The sequence below is a fragment of the Sprattus sprattus genome (genome assembly GCF_963457725.1).
Source record: "Sprattus sprattus genome assembly, chromosome: 4".
NCBI classification, from domain to species: domain Eukaryota; kingdom Metazoa; phylum Chordata; class Actinopteri; order Clupeiformes; family Clupeidae; genus Sprattus; species Sprattus sprattus.
The window spans coordinates 42,597,960-42,621,374 of record NC_137923.1 but is presented as its reverse complement, the minus strand read 5'-3'; the positions used below and the strand labels follow the sequence as shown (position 1 = coordinate 42,621,374).

Below are 23,415 nucleotides of genomic sequence, written 5' to 3'. Positions count from 1 at the left end.
GCACTCACTATAGTTCCAGTTCTGTAGCCTTAAAAAAGGGGCTGAATTTGGACAGCTACCACTCTCCACCATCACCCCTCCTCCCATCTACTCAGCTCTGGTACCCTACTCTCTGACATAAAACAGGGGACATCATGACATCTATCCAACCTCTACCCACCTCACCTCACCCCACCCCTCCCACATCCACACCCACCCACACCCACGCACCAGAGATGGTCAAACAGAGAGATTAGGAGGAGGGGTGACAGCTGACCTTTAGTGTGACCTCATCACACATAGGGCGCTCAGGGTCCCCTGCATTAGGTGCATTAGGTTATTGGAAAGAGGCTGTGTTACGACTGTGCCCGGGCCTATAAACCTGCGCTTTGATTACACTCTACACCAGGCAGCAAGAAAACAAGGGGGATGGTGGGTGACCTTAAGGCAAGCCTCAAGGATGAACAGAAGGGAAGAGATAAAAAAAAAAACAGCACCAAAACAAATAAAGACACACCAACACACACATGGACATACATACATGATCGAACACAAACACAAACAACATTGATGTGCACAGTACACCACATCAGCTAAAACACTACCCCGCTGCCTGCAGGGCCTGTTTGACTGACATGTTCCTAATAAGGCAATCGCCAGTCTGAACATCTAAACAAACAAAGCTCACTCAATGTTCCTCTGGCACTGAGAGAGCAGAGTGAAAGAGAGAGAGGGAGCCACACACTGCTATCGACTTACTTGAAAAGAGGTCAAAGAGTTTTCAGCAAATTTCCCCAAAAAATTAAAAAGCGAGAGGTTCCTGTGGCTGGGGGTTTGAAGACTTTGTGTAAACATCCATTAGGGCTTCTATGAAGACAAACCCAAGTCCAGTTCATTTTTGTTGCCCGGGCAATATATGCTGGGCCTGCAGATTTATGTGGATGCCAATGCATATTTTTTTCCAGAGCTCTGTTCATGACCGAGTACATTATTGCTTTAACATTTCAAGGCTATACATTATGTGAACACACACATTTTGTGCATGGACCTGCCAAAGGCCAAGCACACAGACACCCGCTTGGCATAGCATGCCAACGACTACTTGGGTTGACTAACATTCTGTGACAGGATCTGTGGCCTTTTATGCGCTAGCTCTAAGCTTTTCATGCTCAACTTACAGTTCATGCAAAATTACATGTCTGCTGCAAAGCCTGGCCTGTTACTGAGTGTACCAATCCAATCCACACTACACATAACCTGATGCCCAGCACAAACAACTTCTGCAGAGGTCTATCGATTTACAGACTTTCGGATTACTTTTCACTCTTGTGTTTTTCTTTTTTTTTTGTACTGTACTCTAGGAAAAAAAAATAGGAGGAGGAGGAGGAGGAGGAGGTGAACGCCTTCTTCCAGGAGTGAGACAGACGTGACACTCCCCACGTCCTTTCATAAGGTTCACCCTGGTGAAGGCAGCCAGTGGAAAATCAAAAAGGTGCCAAATTGATGCGGAGATCAGATATTGACGAGGCTGGTGTTTTTGTCCCCCTGTGTATTCGTTACAAACAAGCTGCAGTCCGTGGCCCGGCCAAAATGCAGCCCAATATCCTGTTTTCTTATTCTGCTCTGTCTGAAATTGGCTGCGGCCCCACTGGAAATGGATTACACTTACCACTGTGTGTGTGTCAGTGTGTGTGTGTGTGTGTGTGTGGCTTTTGTCTGCAAGGGAGGGAGAGGAGGAGGAAGAGAGAGAGACACATACATGCAGAGGGGAGAGAAAAATAAAAGCCAGTCTGAGGAAAGACACCATGACAGCATATTTCTGTTGCCATAGAATAACAAGCGCCATCTCCCCGTCGCGACGGTCCACTCGGCACAAACACGCACACAAACACACGAAGCACTCTATAAATAGCATGTTCCAGTTTTCACTTTAAATAGCTGTATGTGTTAGACGGCCTTTGTCAGATTAGATAAAACCCTTGGCTTGCTGGACCTCACATGCACATATTAGGGCAGGGGGTGGTCGTAACCAGGAGCAACAAAACAGTTGCCTGGAATTCCGTGACCAAAACATATCAGGAGCTGGACTGTGGCACAGCATCAACACAAGGGATAAATACACATGGCTGAGGCTGTTTGAATATTCCTAGACGTGACCCCAGACAGTCTACAGCTTGAACTCGAGTGACGTCCTTTTTTTCCCAGGTGACAGGACTCTGTGTAAGAGTAGATGGTACAGTGGGTGTGTGTAAAGGCAGTATATTAGAGTGGGTGAAAGTAGGTGGCTGTGTGTGTGTGTGTGTGTGTGTGTGTGTGTGTGTGTGTCTCGATGTCGGTGTAGGGGTTGTGTGTGTGTGAATGGCAAAAAAATATTTTGCTGTGTCATTCACTCCCACGTTTTCCCACCATTGCCAGGCCCTTGGCCCAGAAAGCAGCCAGCACTGCAGCAGACACCCCGAGCCAAGCCACCACTGAACCCTGCCCGCACCACACCAACCGTCCCCGTACGAAAGGTACAGCACGAGACGCGCAACAAGGTGACATTATCTCAGTCACAAAGTATAACACTGAATCTAGAAAGTATACACAGAATCTACATTCATCCCAGAATTGTAGCATAGATGTCCTAATAGATAGTCTATAGTCTGTTGGCTAATGGCTTTACTGCAAAAATATACAATTCAATAATTTGCCGAACACCACTAGCTGATGTAGTTACGGCAATATAACGCATTTTCACTCTCCCTAACGTGTACAGATCTAACAAAAGACACTGCAGACATAAATACTTTTCAGATGCTCAGTTGGATGGGACGGAGGAGTCTGCGTCTGCACGCAGAGTGCCAACATATTCAGACAGTCAATAAAAATTGGGATTAGCGCTTGAGAACATGGACTGCAGCCCAGAGCCTCATGCCTACAGTGCAAAGTATTGCACTTGTAAAAACTGTCATTTAAATTGTCATCGCGTTAAACTCATTTCCCAAAATCATGGTTAGGCATTATCAGCTGGGTCATCAGCTGAACTTACTATAAACTATCTAATTTGTGTGTTTGCCACTTAATACTACCACAACAAAAGTAGATGAACTCTCTCCTGGTGAAACTCAAAACATCGTTTTACTGCAAAGTCTGTCTGCTTTTTTATAGACCTAATTTAAATTACGAGAATATCTCTGGCCATTTGTCACAGCTGTAGGCTGTAGACATCCTCTGCGCCTTTGTGAGTCCCCTTACTTCCCAGAACCTCATTATGACGGGCCTTTGTCCTCGCTGTGATTCAGACAACTCAGAGCCCTGTCTCGGTGCTTGAGCAAGACGGTCTTAGCGAAGTGGGGGAAGGGTGACTGGCGAGCCGTCTGTGTGAATTTTCAGACTGTGCTGTTGTCGCTTTTAGTTTAGTGTGTCCCCCCCCCCCCCCCCCTTCAACGCAGACGCCTTCAATTGCGAAGGAACCGAAGAGTGATTATGGTAGGCCCCTGAAAAGTCCCGGCGCAATCGCAGCCTGCGTCTACCAAACTACCGGGACATTTTTGTAGGCTGGTGCTAGAGAGCTACGACAGTACTGCAGGAGTTAAGCGACCGTCTCTGCGCAGCCCCACAGCCACACCAGCAATTCTCAATTGATGCATAACACCGTGTTAGGTTTCACCACGCAACATACATAGAAGTTTACGCTCGATATCACGACTGATTATACGACACTGACAGACTTTGTAAAGTACAGCGTTCAGAACCCTCAAAATAACTATATTCCTCATTTCAAAAAACGTTTAACGTTATGCATCCCGGAATATTAATGCGCCATGACGCTCTGATGCAAATTCTAACGGACAGATATCCAACCGAAATAAATTATGACCAGCACAGTGAAAATATGGTTCTGAGCGGCACATTACAAATACAGCCAGTGTTTTTCTTGAATAAAAATCAAATCACCAAAGCTGAACTTGAACAAACGCTTTGCCGTAACGAGGACTGGACTGTCAATCGAACCCCGTGAACACGTAGCTAGCGATTTGAGGTTAAACCAATTATCCTGTATCACATACGATAGCTTACGAAGAACAAATGCACTCAAAAAACATGTTAGCTTGCTGTCGGCTAAATAAACTGCGTAGCTACTTACATATATCCATCCCCTGTGGCTGGGATCCGGTGCAGTTGCAGGAGCAAATGACATTGGAGTTTGAGTTGATGGAGCTGCCCGGTACCGTTATGTTTTGCATGGGGCTCGGGAGTAATGGGACGCCGGGGAAGAGCCGCCGGCAGCGGCCCTACATAAAGGGAGGACAACTTATACAGCAGCCCGCTGTCAGTGTCGGCCTCTCCAGTTCCACATTTCTCACGCCATGCTCGCTGCCTTCCGATGTAGCTAATGTTACCTATGGTGAATAGGTTCCCCGCATCTTGACGTTTTGCCGATTCTTTCCTCCAACGTCCCTCTCGCTTTCATTCAAAAGAATGGCTCACTGTTACGTTCTCATGGTGTGGGCAGGCTTACTCCCAACCCCTCCTCCTTGCCTCTAGAGGGGGAGCAGTTCCAGCCAGACAGGGGGGTTCGCAAGAGTGGGGCAAAGGCAGTGGAGGGGGAGGGCGGGGGTGGAAGCTAGACTCGTAGTGGAGACTGGTGGTGACAATGGCGGTGAAAGAGGGGCTGGTCTAGCCAGTGGGAGTGTGGGCGGTTAGAATTACATACACTTATTTAGTGCCAGCCACGACCAATCAAGGCCAGTATTGAAGAGGCTAACCTTGGGCTGACCCCACAGTCTAGCGGATATTCAGCAGATGTGGCGGACCCCCTCCTACCCAAACTGTCTACTGTCTATAAATAACCGGGTCAGGTTTTTTTTTTTAAAGTCCAGCTGAGAAGGTATGATAAAAGTGTTCTGAACACAACGAGATACAGTTGGCCTATACATTACTTACATGAGGATTGGATTTAAATTCGTTTTTCATATTTTATATTAAAAATTACACCAACTCTATTTATCGCTGAAGTTAACACTAAGAACAAGAATGACTAATTTGTCACTTATAATATTATAATATCAGCCTTCAACCTAAAATAACATAATACACCTGATAAACGCTACGACGAAAACTAGGCTGCAACAAACAACGCAAACGTAAAAAGAACCACAAATTAACCTTAGCCTAGGTACAACACAGACAGTGTTGTCGAAAAAAAAAAAAAACCCCACTCAGCGCCAGACAGACTGATGATTTAGAACACATGGGAGCAGGACTGGGCTATTACACCCCCACCCCCCACACCAACCAGACACCAGGCAGCGCAGGAACACATCACCCACCGAATACCTAATGCGCCTGGACGACCCCTATAGCTCCGGCTACCCCCACTCATACACACATGCATACGTTTAAAAAGCATGCCAGTCAGTGCTTGGAACCATGGACGTAAAGTAGCACCGGGTACTCTACTAGAAGTAAGAAAATAAAATGTCTAACACAGGCTGCACATGACAGGACCGTTATCAACGGTGAAAACTGAATTATGATGCACATAAGCAGCATTCACAATTTATTTAAAGTAGACACTGTTAAAGTGCTCTAAATTCATTTTTATTTCATGTAGCATTGCGCAGAAACAACTAGTCTGGGTCATTCCTTGTTTTGGAGGCTGTCCGATCAAACGTCACACGGGTAATACTTCCTGTACTCCCACGCCCCCTAGTGGCGTTCTGTTCCTTAGGCACTCCATTTCTCTCCTCACAGAAACGTCAGGGACAGACACCTCCCCCATTCCCCATTCACGTCCTATTTTTTTTCTCCCAGTGCCGTACTTAACGTGTCTGTTGTTGCTGCTGCAGGTTCACCAACCAGGCGCAGGAACGCACACTCCCCACAGCAGCGTCTAAAACAGCAACCACGAGGCCAGCGGATTTGTGTCTTAGCCAGACTGAGTGTGTGTGCATGAAAGAGAGGGAGGGGGCATCCAGAGCCAGTAATTACTGTAGCGCAAAGGGAAAAAGCTTCAGAAAGCTCCGGTTTCTCTCCAGCCCACACCCCCTCATCTCCAACAGCTGATGCAGGATCAACATTTCCCACCCGTTCTCCTGACCTCAACCATTAAGGAGTGAAATGCCGACGCAAGTCTCAGACCACCGGTTTGATGATGAGGGGCTGGTCTGGTGGTAGTGGTGGTGGAGAGTGGGGCGGGGGAGTTAAGTGTGTCTGGGGCAACGCATTCCAGTCAGCGAAGAGAGAGAAAGCCTTTTTGCCTCTGCTCTCTTGCCTTACTGGAGCAACGGGGAAAAAGGAGATCAAAACACAAAACAAAAACAAATCTAGCCACCATAAAGTCCTGCAAGTTTTTTCAACTCAGCGTGTCCCTTTGCTTGTTTAGAAAATGGTGGCTATGGTGAGGAGCCCCCGGAGTGTGTAGCTAGCTGCCCTGAGAGGCCAGGCTCCTTAGCCTAGTGTTAAGCTAGCACAGTCTCACAGGGAAAAACTGACATGGCACTGCTGTCTAAGCTCCATGGAGACATCATGTGCAGAGGTTAATGCCCTCAAAGACAGCGTGTTTACACTGAATACTATATATATGACATTCAAATATGTGGTGTAGATGGGTATATGATGGGCATCCTTGGGCCAATGTGTGTGTGTGTGTGTGTGTGTGTGTGTGTGTGTGTGTGTGTGTGTGTGTGGGTGTGTGTGTGTGTGTGTGTGTGTGTGTGTGTGTGTGTGTGTGTGTGCGCGTGCGTGCATACGTGCGTGTTTGTGTGAGAAAGAGGCCAGATCATATGGCATCGTGATTAACCTGTGCAGTCCCCAATGGCTACAGATGTTTACTGCATCATCCCCATACCACTCCATCTAGACCAACACACACTGAGGCGTTTATGTATTAGAGAAAGAGTAAGAAAGAGAGAGAGAGAGAGAGAGAGAGAGAGAGAGGCAGTGGTAGTGGGTAAAAAAATGAGCGATTCAGAGGGAGGCATGGGAGTGGAAATAGAGAGGTACAGGGAAATAGATACAAAGTGGGAGTGCCATGGAGAGAGACAGACTGGAGGAAAAGAAAAATGAAGTGAGGGAAGTGTGTGTATCTGTTTGTGTAGTGTGTGTGTGTGTGTGTATGCGCACACACATTTACGAGATGGAAAGAAACAGCAGGAGAAAGAGAGATAAAGAGAGACAGGGAGCAGGAGAGAGAGAGTTAAAAGAGAAGTCAATAGTCTGAGTGTGTCAAAGTCTGGCTAATGAAAGCCACCCCCTCGGGGGGCATCCCATCACGTAAGCAGTTCATCATGCCACCGAGAGGGGGGTGTGAGAGAGAGAGAGAATGAGAGAGAGTGAGTGAGAGCACCTTGTTCCCACAGGCCTCCCTGCTCACCGCCTGTGACCTCTCAGCCTGTCAATACAAACACCAAACACACACACACACACACACACACACACACACACACACACACACACACACACACACACACACACACACACACACACACACACACACACACACACACACACACACACACACACACACAGCTCCACACTTGCTGCTGCTCCACACTTGCTGCTGCTCCTCACTTGCTGCTGCTCCTCACAAAAAAATAAAAAAGAATTCCAGGCTCCAGTTCCAGATGCAGAATGGTTCCCATTTTCACAATATGTATTAATTAATTCTATATTTAATTGAACCAATAAGCTTGACATATATATTGTGTATTTTCACATCTTGATTAATGACAACAGTGAACTGTGTGTAGGGATATAACACAATAAATAAAGGATCTTTACAGGACTACATATTGCATGAGATTATAACTATTTCTATAACTCAATGGCAACACTGACATGAGTTTTTTTTTTCATTCAGTCATTACATTTAGTCGATGACTACGGGTAGCACAACAGTTGAATGCATTCAGGCGATTGTGGCAATATGCGCTAACACAGCAACATCAATTGACATGCCAACCAACCCAGGAGACCAGGAAACGTCCCCTTGGGCATTCCCACAGGCAAGTTGAGGGTTAAGGAGTTCTTCTTCTCTCTTTCTTCCTTACCCTCTCCCTATACACCCTCCATCTTATGTCTGCCCTCGTCTTTCGTCCAGACCTAGGCATAGGTTTGAGTTCAGTCATGCAGGTCGACTAGAGTAACAGCCTGTTGTCTGGGTAGCTTCCTGCCCCCTCCGCATAGCGTGCTGGCTGTCCACAGGCCAGCGGTAAGCACTGTTTCTGCTCATAAAATCCAGGGTGAAATCACATAGGTGGTGGTGGGGGGTGGCACAGACAGCGAGGTTTGTCCTTACTGACTGTCTCGTCCTGCTTTTCTTTATGACCTCTAGCCCCCACCCACCCCTCGTGCTATGCCTGCTGGCTATGACACTCATCCACTGCTCTGGCTCTCTGGGAAGAGGAATGACAGAGAAAAGAGAGAGAAAGAGAGCGAGCGAGCGAAAGCACAAAAGCTGCAGCCTTGAAAACTATCTGCATTACCTAACTTCCCAAGTGTCTACATTGAGATGACTTCAAGACTTCACATAACATTCTCTGAGGAGTAGGGTGCACAGGTGTGTGTGCTTCTCTCGGCTCATAAAAGCTCAAACCTCAGTCTCAAACACATAACTGATTTCACCTCTGAGAGAGTCTGAAAACAGAGCTAAAAGGAGAGAAAAAAATGAAAATAATTTTCAAGCCGAGAACAAAATCCTGCAACGCTGTGGGCAGACGAGAGATTCTGTGACTGCACTACACTATCAGCACGGCAGAGCACAGCCCCCACCATCCCCTATTCCTCAGTGCATTAATTTCCTGCCTCCTGAGAGGAAATGACATCACGGTATCTATGGCGACCCATTTTTTGGCTCTGACAGGAAAACAAGAGTCTGTCTAAAATATGCAGCTGCTGCTGCACCATCTCCATCTCTTTCTCTTTTCCCTGCTCCCTTTTCTTTTTTGACAGGTCTATCCCCATCCCCTCCTTTTGTAACATCACATTTTCCGACAGCCAGTTTAACCCTTTCAGAGACCCACTCCTTCGACCAGCAGAGTCAAATGCAAAGTTTGCAGTTTGAAACCAAGGGGGAGGCCCGTTGTCTCGCACGTCTATTCTGGGTAGAACATTTCTGACTGAAACAGCATTCGCCAGACCACCAACCCCCCTTCCCCCACTTCCCGTCTCTCACTCTCACCGTTTTCTTCCCTCTCTGTCTATTCCCTTTTTCGTTTCATCCCCACCCCCCACCCTCTGCCCTTCACCAAACTTGACTCGTCTCTGAAAGACTGCGGTCTGAGATTCTGGCTGAAGCCTGCTTTCCTACACCCACACACCCTCATTACCTTCCTCTCGGACTGCGCTCGCACACACTGACGGAGAGAAGAGAAGAGGCGGAACGAGGGAACAAAGGGAGGCAGAGTGGAGGACGAGAAGAGAAGAGAAGAGGCGAGGAGAGGAGCGGGAGGCGGATGGGAGAGGAGATTTTTGGGAAGCCGACTGCGGCTGAAATTGAAAAGTATACACAGGCAGGCATCTGTGTTCGACTACTCACCGAAACAAAGTATACGCACAAATAGTATTAAAAATGGTACATAAATGGTACATTAACCCACATTTACATACACACTCAAACGTAAGCACAAATGTATACACCAGCAACCCCTCTGGACCAGCATATGTATGTTTAGATTAGTTCTAGATGTTCGAAAGGTGAGGCCAGGTGGCTGGTTTCTGTATATAGAGTACACATACACTGTGCAGAACATGTAGTACTCGCCCTTCAAGTGTGTGTCAAGAACGTACACTCCTCAGTCGGTCTGGTGTTGTTGTTGCTGCTGCTGTGCCTGTCTGACAGTGTACCCCCACTGGTTTGTCTTTTACCTTTGGAGTGCTGTCTTTGGGAATCTTCTCTTTTTTTACGCCAAACTTTTTCTGCTTGCTGATTGTGTGTATGTCACTCAGCGTGTCGCTCCTCGCAGACTTGACACACTGTTCTACCTGTGACTTTGATACCCTGTCTGCCTGCTTGTGCATTTAGTCACACACACACACACACACACTCACAGAGTCCTTGCGTTAATGTTTCTTTCTGAGTATCATTTGTGACACAGACGTACAGAAATGCACGCTACGCACAGACACAATTCTCATTCCTCTGCCTGAATATCTTCAAAAACAGACAGACACACATTCACACACGCACACACACGCACTCTCCTCAGTCTGTCTGCTGGATCAGACAAAGGTCAAAGGAGAGTGTGTGGGAGATCATCCGAAGGAGGCGAGCACAATGGACATCCTCTTTCCTCCCCCCCCCTGAAGCGGACAATATGCTCTCATCATCTCTCCTTCACTCACATCTCTCTCTCACACACACACACACGCAGACAGAAACAAGCACAATGTCTCTCCTGGTTGTGAAGGTGTGTTCTGTCTGGCACTTTTGAGAACGCGAGCGAGTGATGATGGCTCAGAAGGGGATAAAAGACACATAAAAGGAAAGGACATACAGTCCAGACAGTGTGTGTGTGTGTGTGTGTGTGTGTGTGTGTGTGTGTGTGTGTGTGTGTATGTGTGTGTGTGTGACTCACTAGCGTACAACAAAACAGCAGCAGATTGGTGCACACTCCCTTTTAGAGATGCCTCTTATCGTACTGTGTGAGGGCAAAGAACAAGCTGTTCTCCTGTAGTTTCACCCACAGAGCAGGGTGCTGACGATGCCAAGGTTATGCCAACTACCATAGGCACAAGACTAAACTTATGTCCAAAGTGTGTGTCTCTTAGCAAGTCAGTACAATGCAACTAACAGGATAGCTGGGAGGCAAATAGAGAAAGAAAGACAATAAAATAACGTCTGCTAAAAAAAAACTAATACAAGGCACAGGTAAAAAAAAAAAAAAACGAGTGTCCCCCAAATCCCCCCGCTTTGATCGATAAACAAATAAACTAAGATGTCTCCACTCAAGCCCCAGTGCATTCCCACAATCCTCAGCATTCCAGCCAATCGAATTATGTCATGGGACTGCTGCTGTTTTTATAAGGTGTTCAAATGCCAAGGTCATCTCCGATACAAGCAGGTAAACAAACCGAGAGGAGAGGGAAAAAAAGGAAGCGCATTCATGGGTATTGATTGGGCTGGGACTGCAAGTGGGCCTCAGAGCAAGTCACTGGAAGACTTAATCAAAAGGAGGGGGAACACTTCAGGGAAGAGACCTTTGACCCTTTAAAGACTTGACCAATGAACCAATGAAAATAAACTTTACCTGATGAATCCCAATGAGTGTGTGTGTACGTGTGAACGAGTGTGTAGAGATAAGTGTTTGTGTGTGTGTGTGGGTGGAGGTTTCTGTGTGCAAGGCGGGATGATTTGAACTTGAACTCTCTCACACAAGACACTCATACCAACACACACAGTGAGCACTCCTGCAGGATGAGAGAGAGAAGATAGTTGTCCAGCAGACAGTGGCCGCTCACAAACTGAGACTTTGTTGAAACTCGGACTCAGCAGTTGTCAACTCCAATTGCTGGGCGTGCTAGGAATGGTGTCATGCTCTTTCTGTCTCTCTTTCTCTCTCTCCCTTTCTTTTCTCTCCTGCATCTCGCTCTCTCTCTTGTCTCAAGTCTCACTCCCCATCTTCTCTCCCTCTCTCAACCCCACACCCCCCCTTTCCAGTCTTTCAGCCTGTCCTTTTTCTCTTTGTCACTTGTTCTGCAGTATGGAGGCATGCAGACTGCTCTCTGGGAGGGAGTGCTGTGGGTTGGTTTGACAAGATGAGAGCCTGACAGCGTAGCCTGCTCGAGTCCTTGCCCCTCTCCCCCACTGGTTATGCATTTTGGAGCGCTTCCTCTCTTGGCCTCTGAGGTTCCTTGTGCGACATGTGTCTCCTGGTGGTGTGACATTAGAATGTGTTGATGTGTTTACATGCTGGTGTGTGTGTGTATGCTTGTAAGTGCTTTGCTCCTTGTGTGTGTGTGCGTTTGTGTATGTGTGTGGTGTGAGATTGAGGATATGCTGCCAGTCACCACGGATATATTTCTGTGACAAACATGTGAGTGCATTGGAGGGGGGGGGGGGGGTATTTGGATCCAGTGTATGTGTTTATTTGTGTGTGTGTGTGTGTGTGTGTGTGTGTGTGTGTGTGTGTGTGTGTGTGTTTTTATCTGTTTGTGAGTGTATGTGAAGCATGGGCAGGTCAAGGCTGCTCTGTTGACAAAGGTCAAGGTGTGGGTCACTGGCCCCAATGTGGCAGAATGGCAGTCTCACACACGTATGCACGCGTGCATGCACACACACACATACACACACACACACACACACACACACACACACACACACACACACACACACACACACACACACACACACACACACACACACACACACACACACACACACACACACACACACACACACACACAACCAACATGCACAACTATTCACACCGACTGACACACACAATGGTACACCATGAATATTATGTAGACGCATATAAATTCTCCCCACTCAAAAACATACAAAACACACACAGACTTTCTCACTCTTTCTCTTTCTCTCTCTCTCTCTCTCTCTCTTTCTCCTCAAGTCACCTGTAAGTCAAGCTGGTTGGACACATTCCCAGAACCCAAAACAGCAGCCTCTCTTCTCTTGTCTCTCTCTCTCTCTCTCTCACCCTCCCTCCTTCTCTTTACGAACCCTGACAACTTACCAGGGTCCAGCTTACTCAACCAATAACGGTGCTCTACACACCACATCAGACAGACAGACAGACAGACAGACAGACAGACAGACAGACACTATTTTACTGGGAGAGAGCCGCCGCTCCCAGCAGACGATAGGGCAGCACAGCGCAGCCAAGCTAACCAGCCCTGTGAGCAGCAGCACAGACTCAGAAGACTAGCACAGCCAGTGGCACACACTACGCAGTTAGAGGTTAGGGCTTTAGGGGTTTAGAGTCTTAATGTTCAGTGCAGACCAAACAAAGCCAGCTAAAAAAATAAAAAGACAGACAAACACACAGAGGTTGTTCAGGCGGGAAATGGGCTGAGTGTGGGGGGGGGGGGGGGTCGCAGAGCAAATGGCAGTGTGGGTAGTGTAGTCTTTTTGTGTTGTTGTTTTGTTAGGGTCTGTGGAGATCAGTCAGACGATTGGGTCAGGAGGGCTAATGGGAAACACTTATGATGTGATGGGGGGGGGGGGCATCCGGTTTCTATCCACATCGCTTGCTTCTCTGTTTGTTGTTCTCTTTTTTCCTTCTCTCACTCTCTTTTCCTCTCTTTCCTCGTGCCTTCCCCTCCCTTTCTTTACCAGCGTCTCAGTCCCTATCTCAACTCTCGGGGTGTTTTACACAAAACCATCATTCTCTGTCCCGGTCTGTGTCTATCTCTTCCTGTCTCTCTCTTCCTCCCTCCCTTCCTCCCTCTCTCCCTGTCTGGACTGGTGTGGTCTGCTCTGATCCCTGTGTGATTGGAGTGGGGGTAGGACACAGAGGGGTCTGAAGAGCACTGATCGGGTAGGTTGGTAGTTTTGGGCTGGGGGGAGGGGAGAGGACCCATCCGTGCTGCTGCAGCCAGTGGCTTGCGACTCCCCCTGCTCAGGGAGACCCCCGGCTCATCCAGACGAGCGGCGTCTAGACGGTATTCATGATCCATCTGTCTGGCAGGGCCGCCGAGATGGCAAACTCGATTAGAATTGAAATATTTTTTTTTCTGCTGCCTACCAAACCCCCACCCTACCCCACCATTACCACCACCACTTCTTTTCCACTCTCCATCCCTCCCTCCATCTCTCTCTCTCTCCTTTTCTGTCCCTCCCTCTGTCCTCCTCCCCCTCTACCTACTATCCCTCCCTCTCTCTTTTTTTTCCTCTCAGTTTTGCTCTCTCCTGTTTCTCTTTCAATTTCTCTCCCCCTCCCTCTCTCTCTACCCTATTTGTTCTGTCCCTCTCTGCCTCTGTCAGTCTTCCCACATACACATAGACACACAGACACACAAACACACAAACCCAAACAGACCCCGAATCAGCATTCAGTCACCGAAAATTCAATCAGAGTGTGCGCATAGACACACACACACACACACACACAGACACACACACACACACACACACACACACACACACACACAGACACACACAGACACAGGTGTCTGGAATATGGCAGCCAGCCACAGTCAGTCATTAACATGTGGGCTAGACTGCTAAATATTTGAAGTGGCGGCATTGGACCGGTTCCACTGGAAAAGAGCGGCGCTTGTCGAGGAGACGGCGGCACACACACACACAAAAAGGGGAAGGCTAAAAAAAGCACGGGTATCACTCAAAACCAAACGAATCCTAGCAAAGAAGACCAGTAGGGTGAAGGTCAGAGGGAAAGAGACAGGAGAGAGGGTGTGTATGTGTGTGTGTGTGTGTGTGTGTGTGTGTGTGTGTGTGTGTGTGTGTGTGTGTGTGTGTGTGTGTGTGTGTGTGTGTGTGTGTTAAACTAGAGAACACAGAGAGGGTAAAGTTTACGAGGCTGAGAGAAAGAGTAAAAGGGAGAGAGAAGGAGAGAGACAGAGGGGTAAAAAAGACAGGAAAGTAGCAAGAGAGTATGAAGGAGAAAAGGGGAGGAGGGAGAACAGGATAGGAATGAGTGGGAGAGAGAGAGAGAGAGAGAGAGAGAGAGAGAGAGAGAGAGAGAGAGAGAGAGAAAAAAAAACCAGACAGTCAATAAAATGAGCGCTATTTACTTGTGGGGTCCTAAAAAAAAAACTTCTTGAAACAAATGCCTGGGCTACATCAAAGGCTGCCTGCTCAGCTCAGACTGAGTCCTTCACCTTCCCAAATGAGCCCATTAACAGGAGAACAGCGCGCCGGAACATTCCACCTTCTGCTCCATTTGCATTTTACACGAAGGACTAGGGAAAATGTCTTCTTCATCCCTGCAGAAAGTCTTTTGAATGAATGAATAAATTACAGAATGAATTAATGAATGGATGAATTTAAAATAGATCACACACTTTAATGTGAAAAAAATCTAAATGGAGGGGGAAAGCAATATTTATGAAAGAGTTCTTCATCCAGAACTATTACAGACTGGATTTTGTCTAAAACTAGTCTCAACTCTCAAAGTGAAGATCTCGAGTCAGCTACAGGCTACAAGCTAAGTGAGCAGAATGCTAATGTCTCGAAATCAGGCATCGTGGCCATGGAGCAACCCTACCAGAATCACTGGAGATGGGCTCCAGCTGTGCGTCCAGCATTTTAATTGTACCACTTCTTTGATCCTGTTTTCGAACCACCGACTTATTCATTATTAAATGCTCATAAGAACATCCTAGCCAGCCAAAACGTAACCTCTTTTATTTAACTTTTCCTAGTAAACAAAATAAAAGTTTGCTGGTGCATTCACTGAGCCTACCCCTTTAACTTCCCCCACAACTTCCCTTCTTTTCCACATGAGAAGGCCCAACAGAAACCTTCATAGTCAAAGGCATCACACTGTGTGAAATACCTCAACTGCAAGATATATATAAATCCTGATTTGAAGTGGCTCATGAGAGATTCCTTCTGCAGATATATATATAAAGTAGGGCTGTGAAACGATACAATTTTTTTAATCAAATAATCACAGGTTTCTGTGGATTTATCATGATTAATCACATATTTTTCTCTGCATATTTTTGTGATAAAAAGATGTATGACAAAAGACTGATTACCTATACATTTAAAATGTTTTCTTTTTTTATTCATAAAAAACAAAAATAATGGTGCTGCAAATGCTGCAAAGCAATAATCTTTGATATTCCATATTGCGCTACCCTAGAATAATAAGGTTCTATCTGACATTTTTGTCAAAATTGAGTTATTTACATATTCCTATTCTGGCATAATTTATGAACATTATTTAAGGTGTTTAAAAAAAAAAAAAAAAAAATTGAGTGTTTTATTCTGAAAAATGTGCCCCATTTGTCAGTTGTGGTATATGCAATGCTAAAACTTTAAACCTCAATATCTCAAAACTGACCTGAACGCAGATAGAACCTTATTATTCTGAGGTAGCGATTGGACATTAATACATCTAAAATGATGATACTTATGTAATGATATGGCTTTAAATCAAATCACCGGTTAAGGCTCTCAGGTTTGCCTTATGCATACTGTTGTGTTCTGTAATACTGTTCTATATTGTGCTACCACTAGGAGGCACTGTTTCGCAATCAATGCTAGCTAATTTACGTACATAGAGCAGAAGAAGAGTGAACCTCAATGCTTCTGTGGGCAAAGTAGCTACTAGTCACGTACTTTCATGCTGCTGACAGCAGGGTTTTTCCTGGGTCAAAATGGGTCTTCGGTGCTCCCCCCCAAAAAAATTGGCGCGCTTCGCGCGCACAGACTGTGTTAACGTGACAGCTTATTAGTAGATATCTATGTAGTTTTTTTCTCCATTTCAGAAATAATGGTAGCTATGGTAAAGTGCTGATGTGTGTAAACCAAGGAGGACTCAATTGCGGAAAAATATAATTTTCAGGTACATGGTCACAACCAGCCTGTGAACATTTCACCCTCCTCCTTTTGGTGCCCTGGTAAAATGATTTAACAAATTCACGGTAATTTTAGGCTACATATATTTTTAATAGGCCTACTCAAATTTATTATAGCCTATTAACGAAGTTCAGAGTCAAAGCTATAGTGAAAAGGCAGGGTGTAGCCTAAAAGTGTGTTGGCTACTCTCATTAAAAACCGATGGTAATTATCTGGGAAATAGTCTCTTACTGCAGTCAAGTTGTCATTGCTTGTGTCAAACCATTATGAATTTGTCATCACATTAAAACAGGAGACGACTTACTCCTTGTAGAAGACTGATGCTCGGAGCTCCAGTGGTTTCCTCAGGTGAACGAAGCTTTTAGAAGATCAATCGCGAGCAATTCCGGAATGCTATTTTCATTGGTTGCTGGCTTAAATCTTACCCAGATACAACAGATACAAAAGATATGGTTTTTCTGATTGGCTATTGTGTAGCCCATTTCTTTTTTTTTGATTGGCTCATAAGTGGCACCTCACGGCAGGACTACAGGGGATTCGGGGAAACGTGCTTAATTCCTCCATGGTGAGGGCAGCGCGGCCAGGTCATGTTTGCATGCTGCGGCACATTAAATAGCCTAGAGGTTTTTTTCATCGTGAGAAATACGATGTGTGGCGGTAGTGCGTGATTAAAGACCGAAATTAGTGACTGTCACGCTCAATGCGTGACACTTGAGAGCCCTGAATTATATTTGAGATGCAACACTAATCTCCTCAGAACGAGCTGAGCTTTCATTGATAAACAAATGCGGTTGTCTGCCTCTCCCGAGGTCCCGCGGTCTACTGTTACTTGTTCAAACGGATAGACAAATCAAGTAGGTCCTCAACATAGCAGATATTTTTTATTAAATTGAAAGCCATGAATACTGAAAATGGAATGTTATGCTCAAAATCACCGCCGACTGACAGTCAGGATGCATACGCAGATTGAGTGATTGGCAGCTTGCCGCTCAGTCCATTCGCGCAACTCACAGTTGCGTATTAATCAGCCAAGAAGAAGACACACTTATCAACTCGTTTACTGATCAAAACAGAACGATGATTCGGCTGTAGGACTCTTGAAACATACTATTGAGAACCTATTCCCTGACAGGCTTTGCATGCGTGACGCATAGATGACATTTTTTTTTTTCATCGCGCACTTGTTTTGCCTTATAGGCGCTCGGGATTTTTCATAGGCGCTCAGCAAAACGGCTTAGGCGCGCGCCTACATTTTCTCTATAAAGGAAAAACCCTGTGACAGTTCTCAGTAAAGAGTGTTAATATCATCCTGCTTGTCGTTATATTCTGAAGCTTCACTACACCACACATACCTTGGGATACCCAGGAGCAGGTTGCTACAAAGATTAAAATAAAAAAAAGTTCATAATGGCCTTTTGGGACGTTTTGTTCAAGAGCTGTAGCTTGTAGCTAAGTGTGCAACCTTACAGACGGTAACATTAACATTTTGACAGTAACATTTTATTTTAACATTAACACATTTGTTGGAGAGACTAGTTATGTACTTGTAGTCGTTATAATACTAGTTTACATGAACCATAACAGTTTGGGCGTGTTCTCTCAACTAGATAGTTAGCTAGATAGCATAGTTCGCTACCTGGCAAACTCAAGAAGCTTCATTTACTTTGGAGCAGATATGTGTGTTGGTTGATCTTTGATACATTGAGTTGGGAGCGGTGTCTCCCACACTGTTTAATCCACAGCCGGCTCCTTTCCTCCATTGTTTTGGGCTTTAGAAATGCGGGGAAAAAACGACGTGTCGCTGTAAAATCTCAGGGTACCTTGTGTCAGCTCGACAAGTCCCGCATGCAGTGTTACGCATTAATCCTGTAAATTAATCATAACGCATTAACGCGTTATTTTTCACATCTCTAAAATAAAGATATATAAAAATCCTGATTTGAGGTGGCTCATGAGAGATTCCTTCTGCAGATGTGTGCTGATAGGTTTGTTTGAGTACTGAATAGATGAAAAGAGGCATAGTTCTGTATGCGTGCATGTCATTTTGTGCAGTCTGTCGGGCATTGAACATATAGAATTAGTTGCAAGTATTAGACATCAGAAAGTCTGGACATGGACAGAAAGTTAAAAAAGAGAGAGAGAGAAGGAGAGAGAGGGGGAAAGAAGGAGAGGAAAACACCTGCAAAATATCATGCCAGTCGATACAACGACAATGATTTTACAGCACAACTGGAATCACCTCAGTGGAACACTAGCACAAGACAAATAGACAGCGAGAGAGCAAAAGTGTTGTGTACGTCTGTTTGTGTGTCTCTGTGTCAGAGTCAAAGAGAGAGAGAGAGAGAGAGAGAGAGAAAGAGAGAGGAGGAAGGAATAGAGGTCAAGGGTGACTCACATTCAAGGGTGGTGGGTGGGGGAGGCTGGGTCACGGCAGGACAGTGCTCCTCAAATTTGCACTCTGCACCAGAGAGAGAAAGAGAGAGAGAAAGAGAGAGGGAGGAAAATAAACACATACCAGACAGGTTAAATAATACTGCACAAACAGGTTGCAGCGATGTATAGTGCACAGGAAAGTAACAATTACAATTTCAAGCCCCTGGGCTGTTTTATTCAGAGGAGAGGCTTGGCATTTTCACAGCGGCAAGATGAAGCCAAATTACTCACTCACCTGTCCCGGGCCATGGTTAAGATTTATCACTTTGTCACACATACATTTGTCTGGCAAAAATTGACTTACTAAAATAAGGGATGTGAGTCTGACTTTGCTTGTATGTCTATGTGTGTGTCTGTATGCATGTGTGTGTGTGTGTGTGTGTGCGTGTGTGTGCATGTGTGTGCGTGTGCGTGCGTGTGTGTGTGTGCGTGTGTGTGTGTGTGTGTGTGTGTGTGTGTGTGTGTGTGGGCTAGTATATGTATGTGTGTTGTGGAATGTAGCTTTGACAGTCAGGCCAACAGAAAAAACAAATGATACCCAAGTGGTTCATGTGTGTACGAGTATTTTTGTTATGAGTGTATGAGAGAGAGAGAGAGAGAGAGAGAGAGAGAGAGAGAGAGAGAGAGAGAGTGTGTGTGTGTGTGTTGTGCTTCCTCCAAGTCATTCTGAAATGTCAGATTGAACTCTTCACCGCAAAGCCAAATCATGTGCATTATCAGGAAAGAACACACTCCCTCTTTCTCTCTCTCTCTCTCCCTAAGGTTCCAGATGCTCCCATTATCTCCAGAGCATGCCGGGGACGCATGTTTACATGTGCGTTTCCAGCGGAGCAGGTTTTAATATGTGGTCAGGGCGTGACATACTTGGCATGTTTGGGTTAGCAATCAAGGGGTCTGAGACAGAGAGAGGGAGAGCGAGAGAGAAAGAGAGAGACAGGGAGAGAGAGAGAGAGAAAGAGAAAGAGCTAAAGAGAGAGACAGAGAGAGAGAGAGAGGGAGGGAGAGAGGAACGGAAACACATAGACAAACAGTGACAGATAAAGATGGAGCCAGGGGAAGAGGAGTGAAACAAACACAAGTGCAAAAGCGGGAGACAAAATAGAGGGAACAAAGAAATTGAGACAGAGAGAAGAAAACAAAAATAGACAAAGTAGTAGAGACACGGGTAGGACAGAAGACAGAAAAAGATTAACACAGAAAGAGAGCGAAAGAAGCGAACAAAAAAAATGGGAGAGACAGAGAAAAGGGGGGAGCAAGAGAGATGGGGTAAGAAAAACAGAAGAGGAGGGATAGAGAGAAGGAGAGCGAAGGAAAGAAAGCAAGGGATAGCGCAAGTGCGTGTCTGCCTCAGACAGTCTGGGCAGTCTGTCTGACTTGATGCTCGCTGACCATGCTCCTCTGCGTCAGTGACGGCTGGCCATGCGTGTTCACGCCCGCCCGCTTCTTTTCCCATGAGTCATAGCGGTGGCCGGCCAGCCGATAAGACCTCAGCCCACCCCTGCTCCCCGCTAAGCCTCGGCACGCCCTGATGCGTGATGTCATCGACTCCATGCCGGGGTTCTGCCGGCCGGCTAGCAGACACCATCTGTGCCGAGGCCCGGCTGGGAAGGGTGGAGGCAAACACACGGAGAGAGGGAAAGAGCGACGGAGGGGGAGAGACATGGTGGTGGGGGGGGGGGGGGGGGGGGGGCTGTTGTGCTGGAGTTGAGATCACTCTGTCTTTCATATGTAAAAACTCATCCATGGTTTGCCCTCAAGAAAATGCACAACCTATGGCAGAGTTAACATCAGAGATGCAAAATCCACTTTTTTCAGTTCGAATCCGATTTCGATACCTGAATCTGCTGATACCGATACCTGAGCTCTTTTTTCTTGAACATTCTTCTTATTATTATTATTATTATAATTATTGTTATTGTTATTGGCATTATGTATAAGGTTACATAAACTTTAGTAAACCACACAGCACTTCTTATTAAACGAGCAGTTTATTTGAAGCGATCTATTCAAAATCTAAATTTGTTAACCTTTCCTGCCCTTACTTCACCGATTGGCTGCATGAACTTGAATCAATTGAATGCAACAATATGAATTAAGTTTTATGTCATGTCTGAACACTGAACAAGGCAGAATTACATAATGTGCAATGAGTTAATTTAACTTTCAATGAGATGGCAGTTATAGATCCAGCTGTCATTATTGTCATAAAACCTCATAAAACAGTAGACTTCGGGCTGCAGTACAGGCAAATGAACCGTCAACTTCAACTTCAAGTTTTTTAAAATTAAGTTGTAAGTAAGTTAGATTTTCATAATCGCGTAGTTACAATTTTATAATGACTAATTTGCCGTATCGGATGTGGATCGTTGAAATCTAACCGATACCCAATCTATTAAAATACTGTCAATTTATGGCGTGATACTGATCCCTGGAACACTAGTTATCATTTACGGAGAAAAAAAAAACACATTCATGAAAGAAAATCAACACTAAATAAGGTTAGGGTGAAGTATTAACATTCATGTGCCTCACATATTTCACTTCCTGTCGTTTTTTCTCTGTCACTGTCTTCTTTGTCTTTCCTTCGTGTCCCATCTAGCTTTTACTCCCCAGTACATTTATCCACAATTATCTGAATTATCTGCAGTAAGGTAAGAGTGTTTATTCTGAGCGAGGCTTTTCTTTTAAGTTGATTTGCCTCTTCATTAAAATGAGCACAGGTGCTGTAGCTGAGGTCTTTCTTTGCTTAATGACTTGAATGTTTGTCTCCATCATCCCTCCTTTTCGCCACAATCTCTCACTCTTTCTTTTTCTCCCTCTTCATCACTTTTACTTTCTCCATCTCCTGTTTTGTCTCTCGCTCTGTCCTTGCCCTTTCCTAACTGTCTATTGACGCCTCCAGGTCTTGGCACCTTTATTTGAAAAAAAAAAAGAAAGAAAACAACGGTAGAGATGTGCCAGATTTCCTCCAACACTTTAAGGGCATGCTGGCTGTGTCTGTCGATAGGATACGAACACAAGAGGGGAGAGAGAGGAGTGAGGAGAGTCTGTCTCCTCTCCTAATGCAGCCAGCTGACCTCTATAGTAACCCAGGGCTAAACCAGGGATCATCAGACCTGTCTGCTTCAGCAGTGAAGTGAGGGAGGGGTGGTGGTGGTGTGTTGGTGGAGGAGGGCGGAGCAGCCCCACCAAAATGAAGTCATAGCCAGTTACATGGCCAAGCCAAAGAAAAGTGTCCTCATAAAAACATAGAATATAAGAAAAATTAGGGTGGGCATGATGGTAGCCAAAGCATGACTGAAACTAACAAACTCTGTGGATGGGAGTTAGTGTGCTTTGCGGTTTAAAAATAAATAAATAACAAGACAAACGAACATGAGTACAGATAGTACAGTGGCTTTGCGGCTCTGAAACCAGGGACCTCTTGGTCTTTTTTTTGCGTCAACCAAAGCAGGACAGAACGGGTCCATCTGGACCATCGTCCAGTCAGTCAGTCTGTTTCCTGTTTGGTAAGCAACCCCCCCCCCCAAAAAATACCGACGTAACCGCAGTTTAACCTTGCATATATTGATTGCCCCAGCCCGCCCTGGCCTCCATGCCCATCCAGTTTGTTTAGCACTGTCTGCGAGGCCTTGTAGGCCATCAGTCATTACTCTGTGCTCATTGGCTGGCGTTTGAAGGAAGCCAGGAGCCCCCTTTCCTCGCCTCTCCGAGCCGAAACCTGCTGAGAACTCCCAAAATGACAGGAATCAATTTGGAAGCCGTCCACACTCCGACCGCCTCTGCCATAAAACTCCCAACACTCTCCTCTACCACCCACAAAAAGAGAGAGGGGGAGTTGGAGATCAGAGTGTATGTGAGTGAGTTTAAAAAGGGAGAGAGAGCGAGGGAGGGAGAGATAGAAAGAAAGAGAACATAGAGAAAGAGAGATTAGACAAGTTAGACTAAGAGTGCGTGTGTGTGTGAATTTAAATTTGAAAAAAAAAAAAAATTGGGAAAAACGTACAGAGCGAGAGTCCAGAATAAATGCATAATGAAGAGACTTCCACAGAGATAGTGAGCAGAGCACCTTGTTGCTATGGGTAACTATGACCAAATCAACGACATGAAATTAGTTGAAGGTTATAATTACAGTAACAAAATTAACACACACCTTTCTTTTTGAAAAAGAAATCATGCAGCAATTTTCCTTTTCTTTCTTTGTTCCGTTTAAAAATAGACACTTTATTCCCGGAGCCCACCAGTTCACCAAGGCAACCAGTCTTTAGTCGGTCTTGATTGTGCTTGGGGTTGTTTTGTCTACCGAGATGCCTCGGCCCTTAAGGACCGCTTCTCTGCGTTCCATCTTCGTCTGGAGAGATTGACAGCTCTGACAGGCCACTGTGGGTCATCCTGGCCAGCTGGGGAGCCAATCACATGCTTTTGGAACGGAATGTTCTGGTATTTCATTTCCCTCCATGATGAATAAAATACCAGAACATTCTGACCCCGCCTCGGCTTGGGGGCCCTCC

The 23,415-nt window shown here is 45.7% G+C and overlaps 1 protein-coding gene across 3 annotated transcripts in view; it reads right to left on the bottom strand.

Annotated features, from left to right (window-relative positions):
• ldlrad4a (low density lipoprotein receptor class A domain containing 4a) overlaps positions 1–23,415 on the bottom strand; it is a gene marked incomplete at its 5' end in the record, with an annotated part of 67,503 nt that overhangs the window by 19,327 nt on the left and 24,761 nt on the right. For 2 of the 3 annotated variants that reach the window (XM_080837468.1, XM_080837469.1), the window contains one exon: positions 18,867–18,929. In XM_080837468.1, the coding sequence (XP_080693594.1) occupies positions 18,867–18,929 (63 nt within the window). Of the gene's footprint in view, positions 1–4,108; positions 4,209–18,866; positions 18,930–23,415 lie in introns of those variants that run through there. The other variant, XM_080837470.1, reaches the window with a different exon arrangement.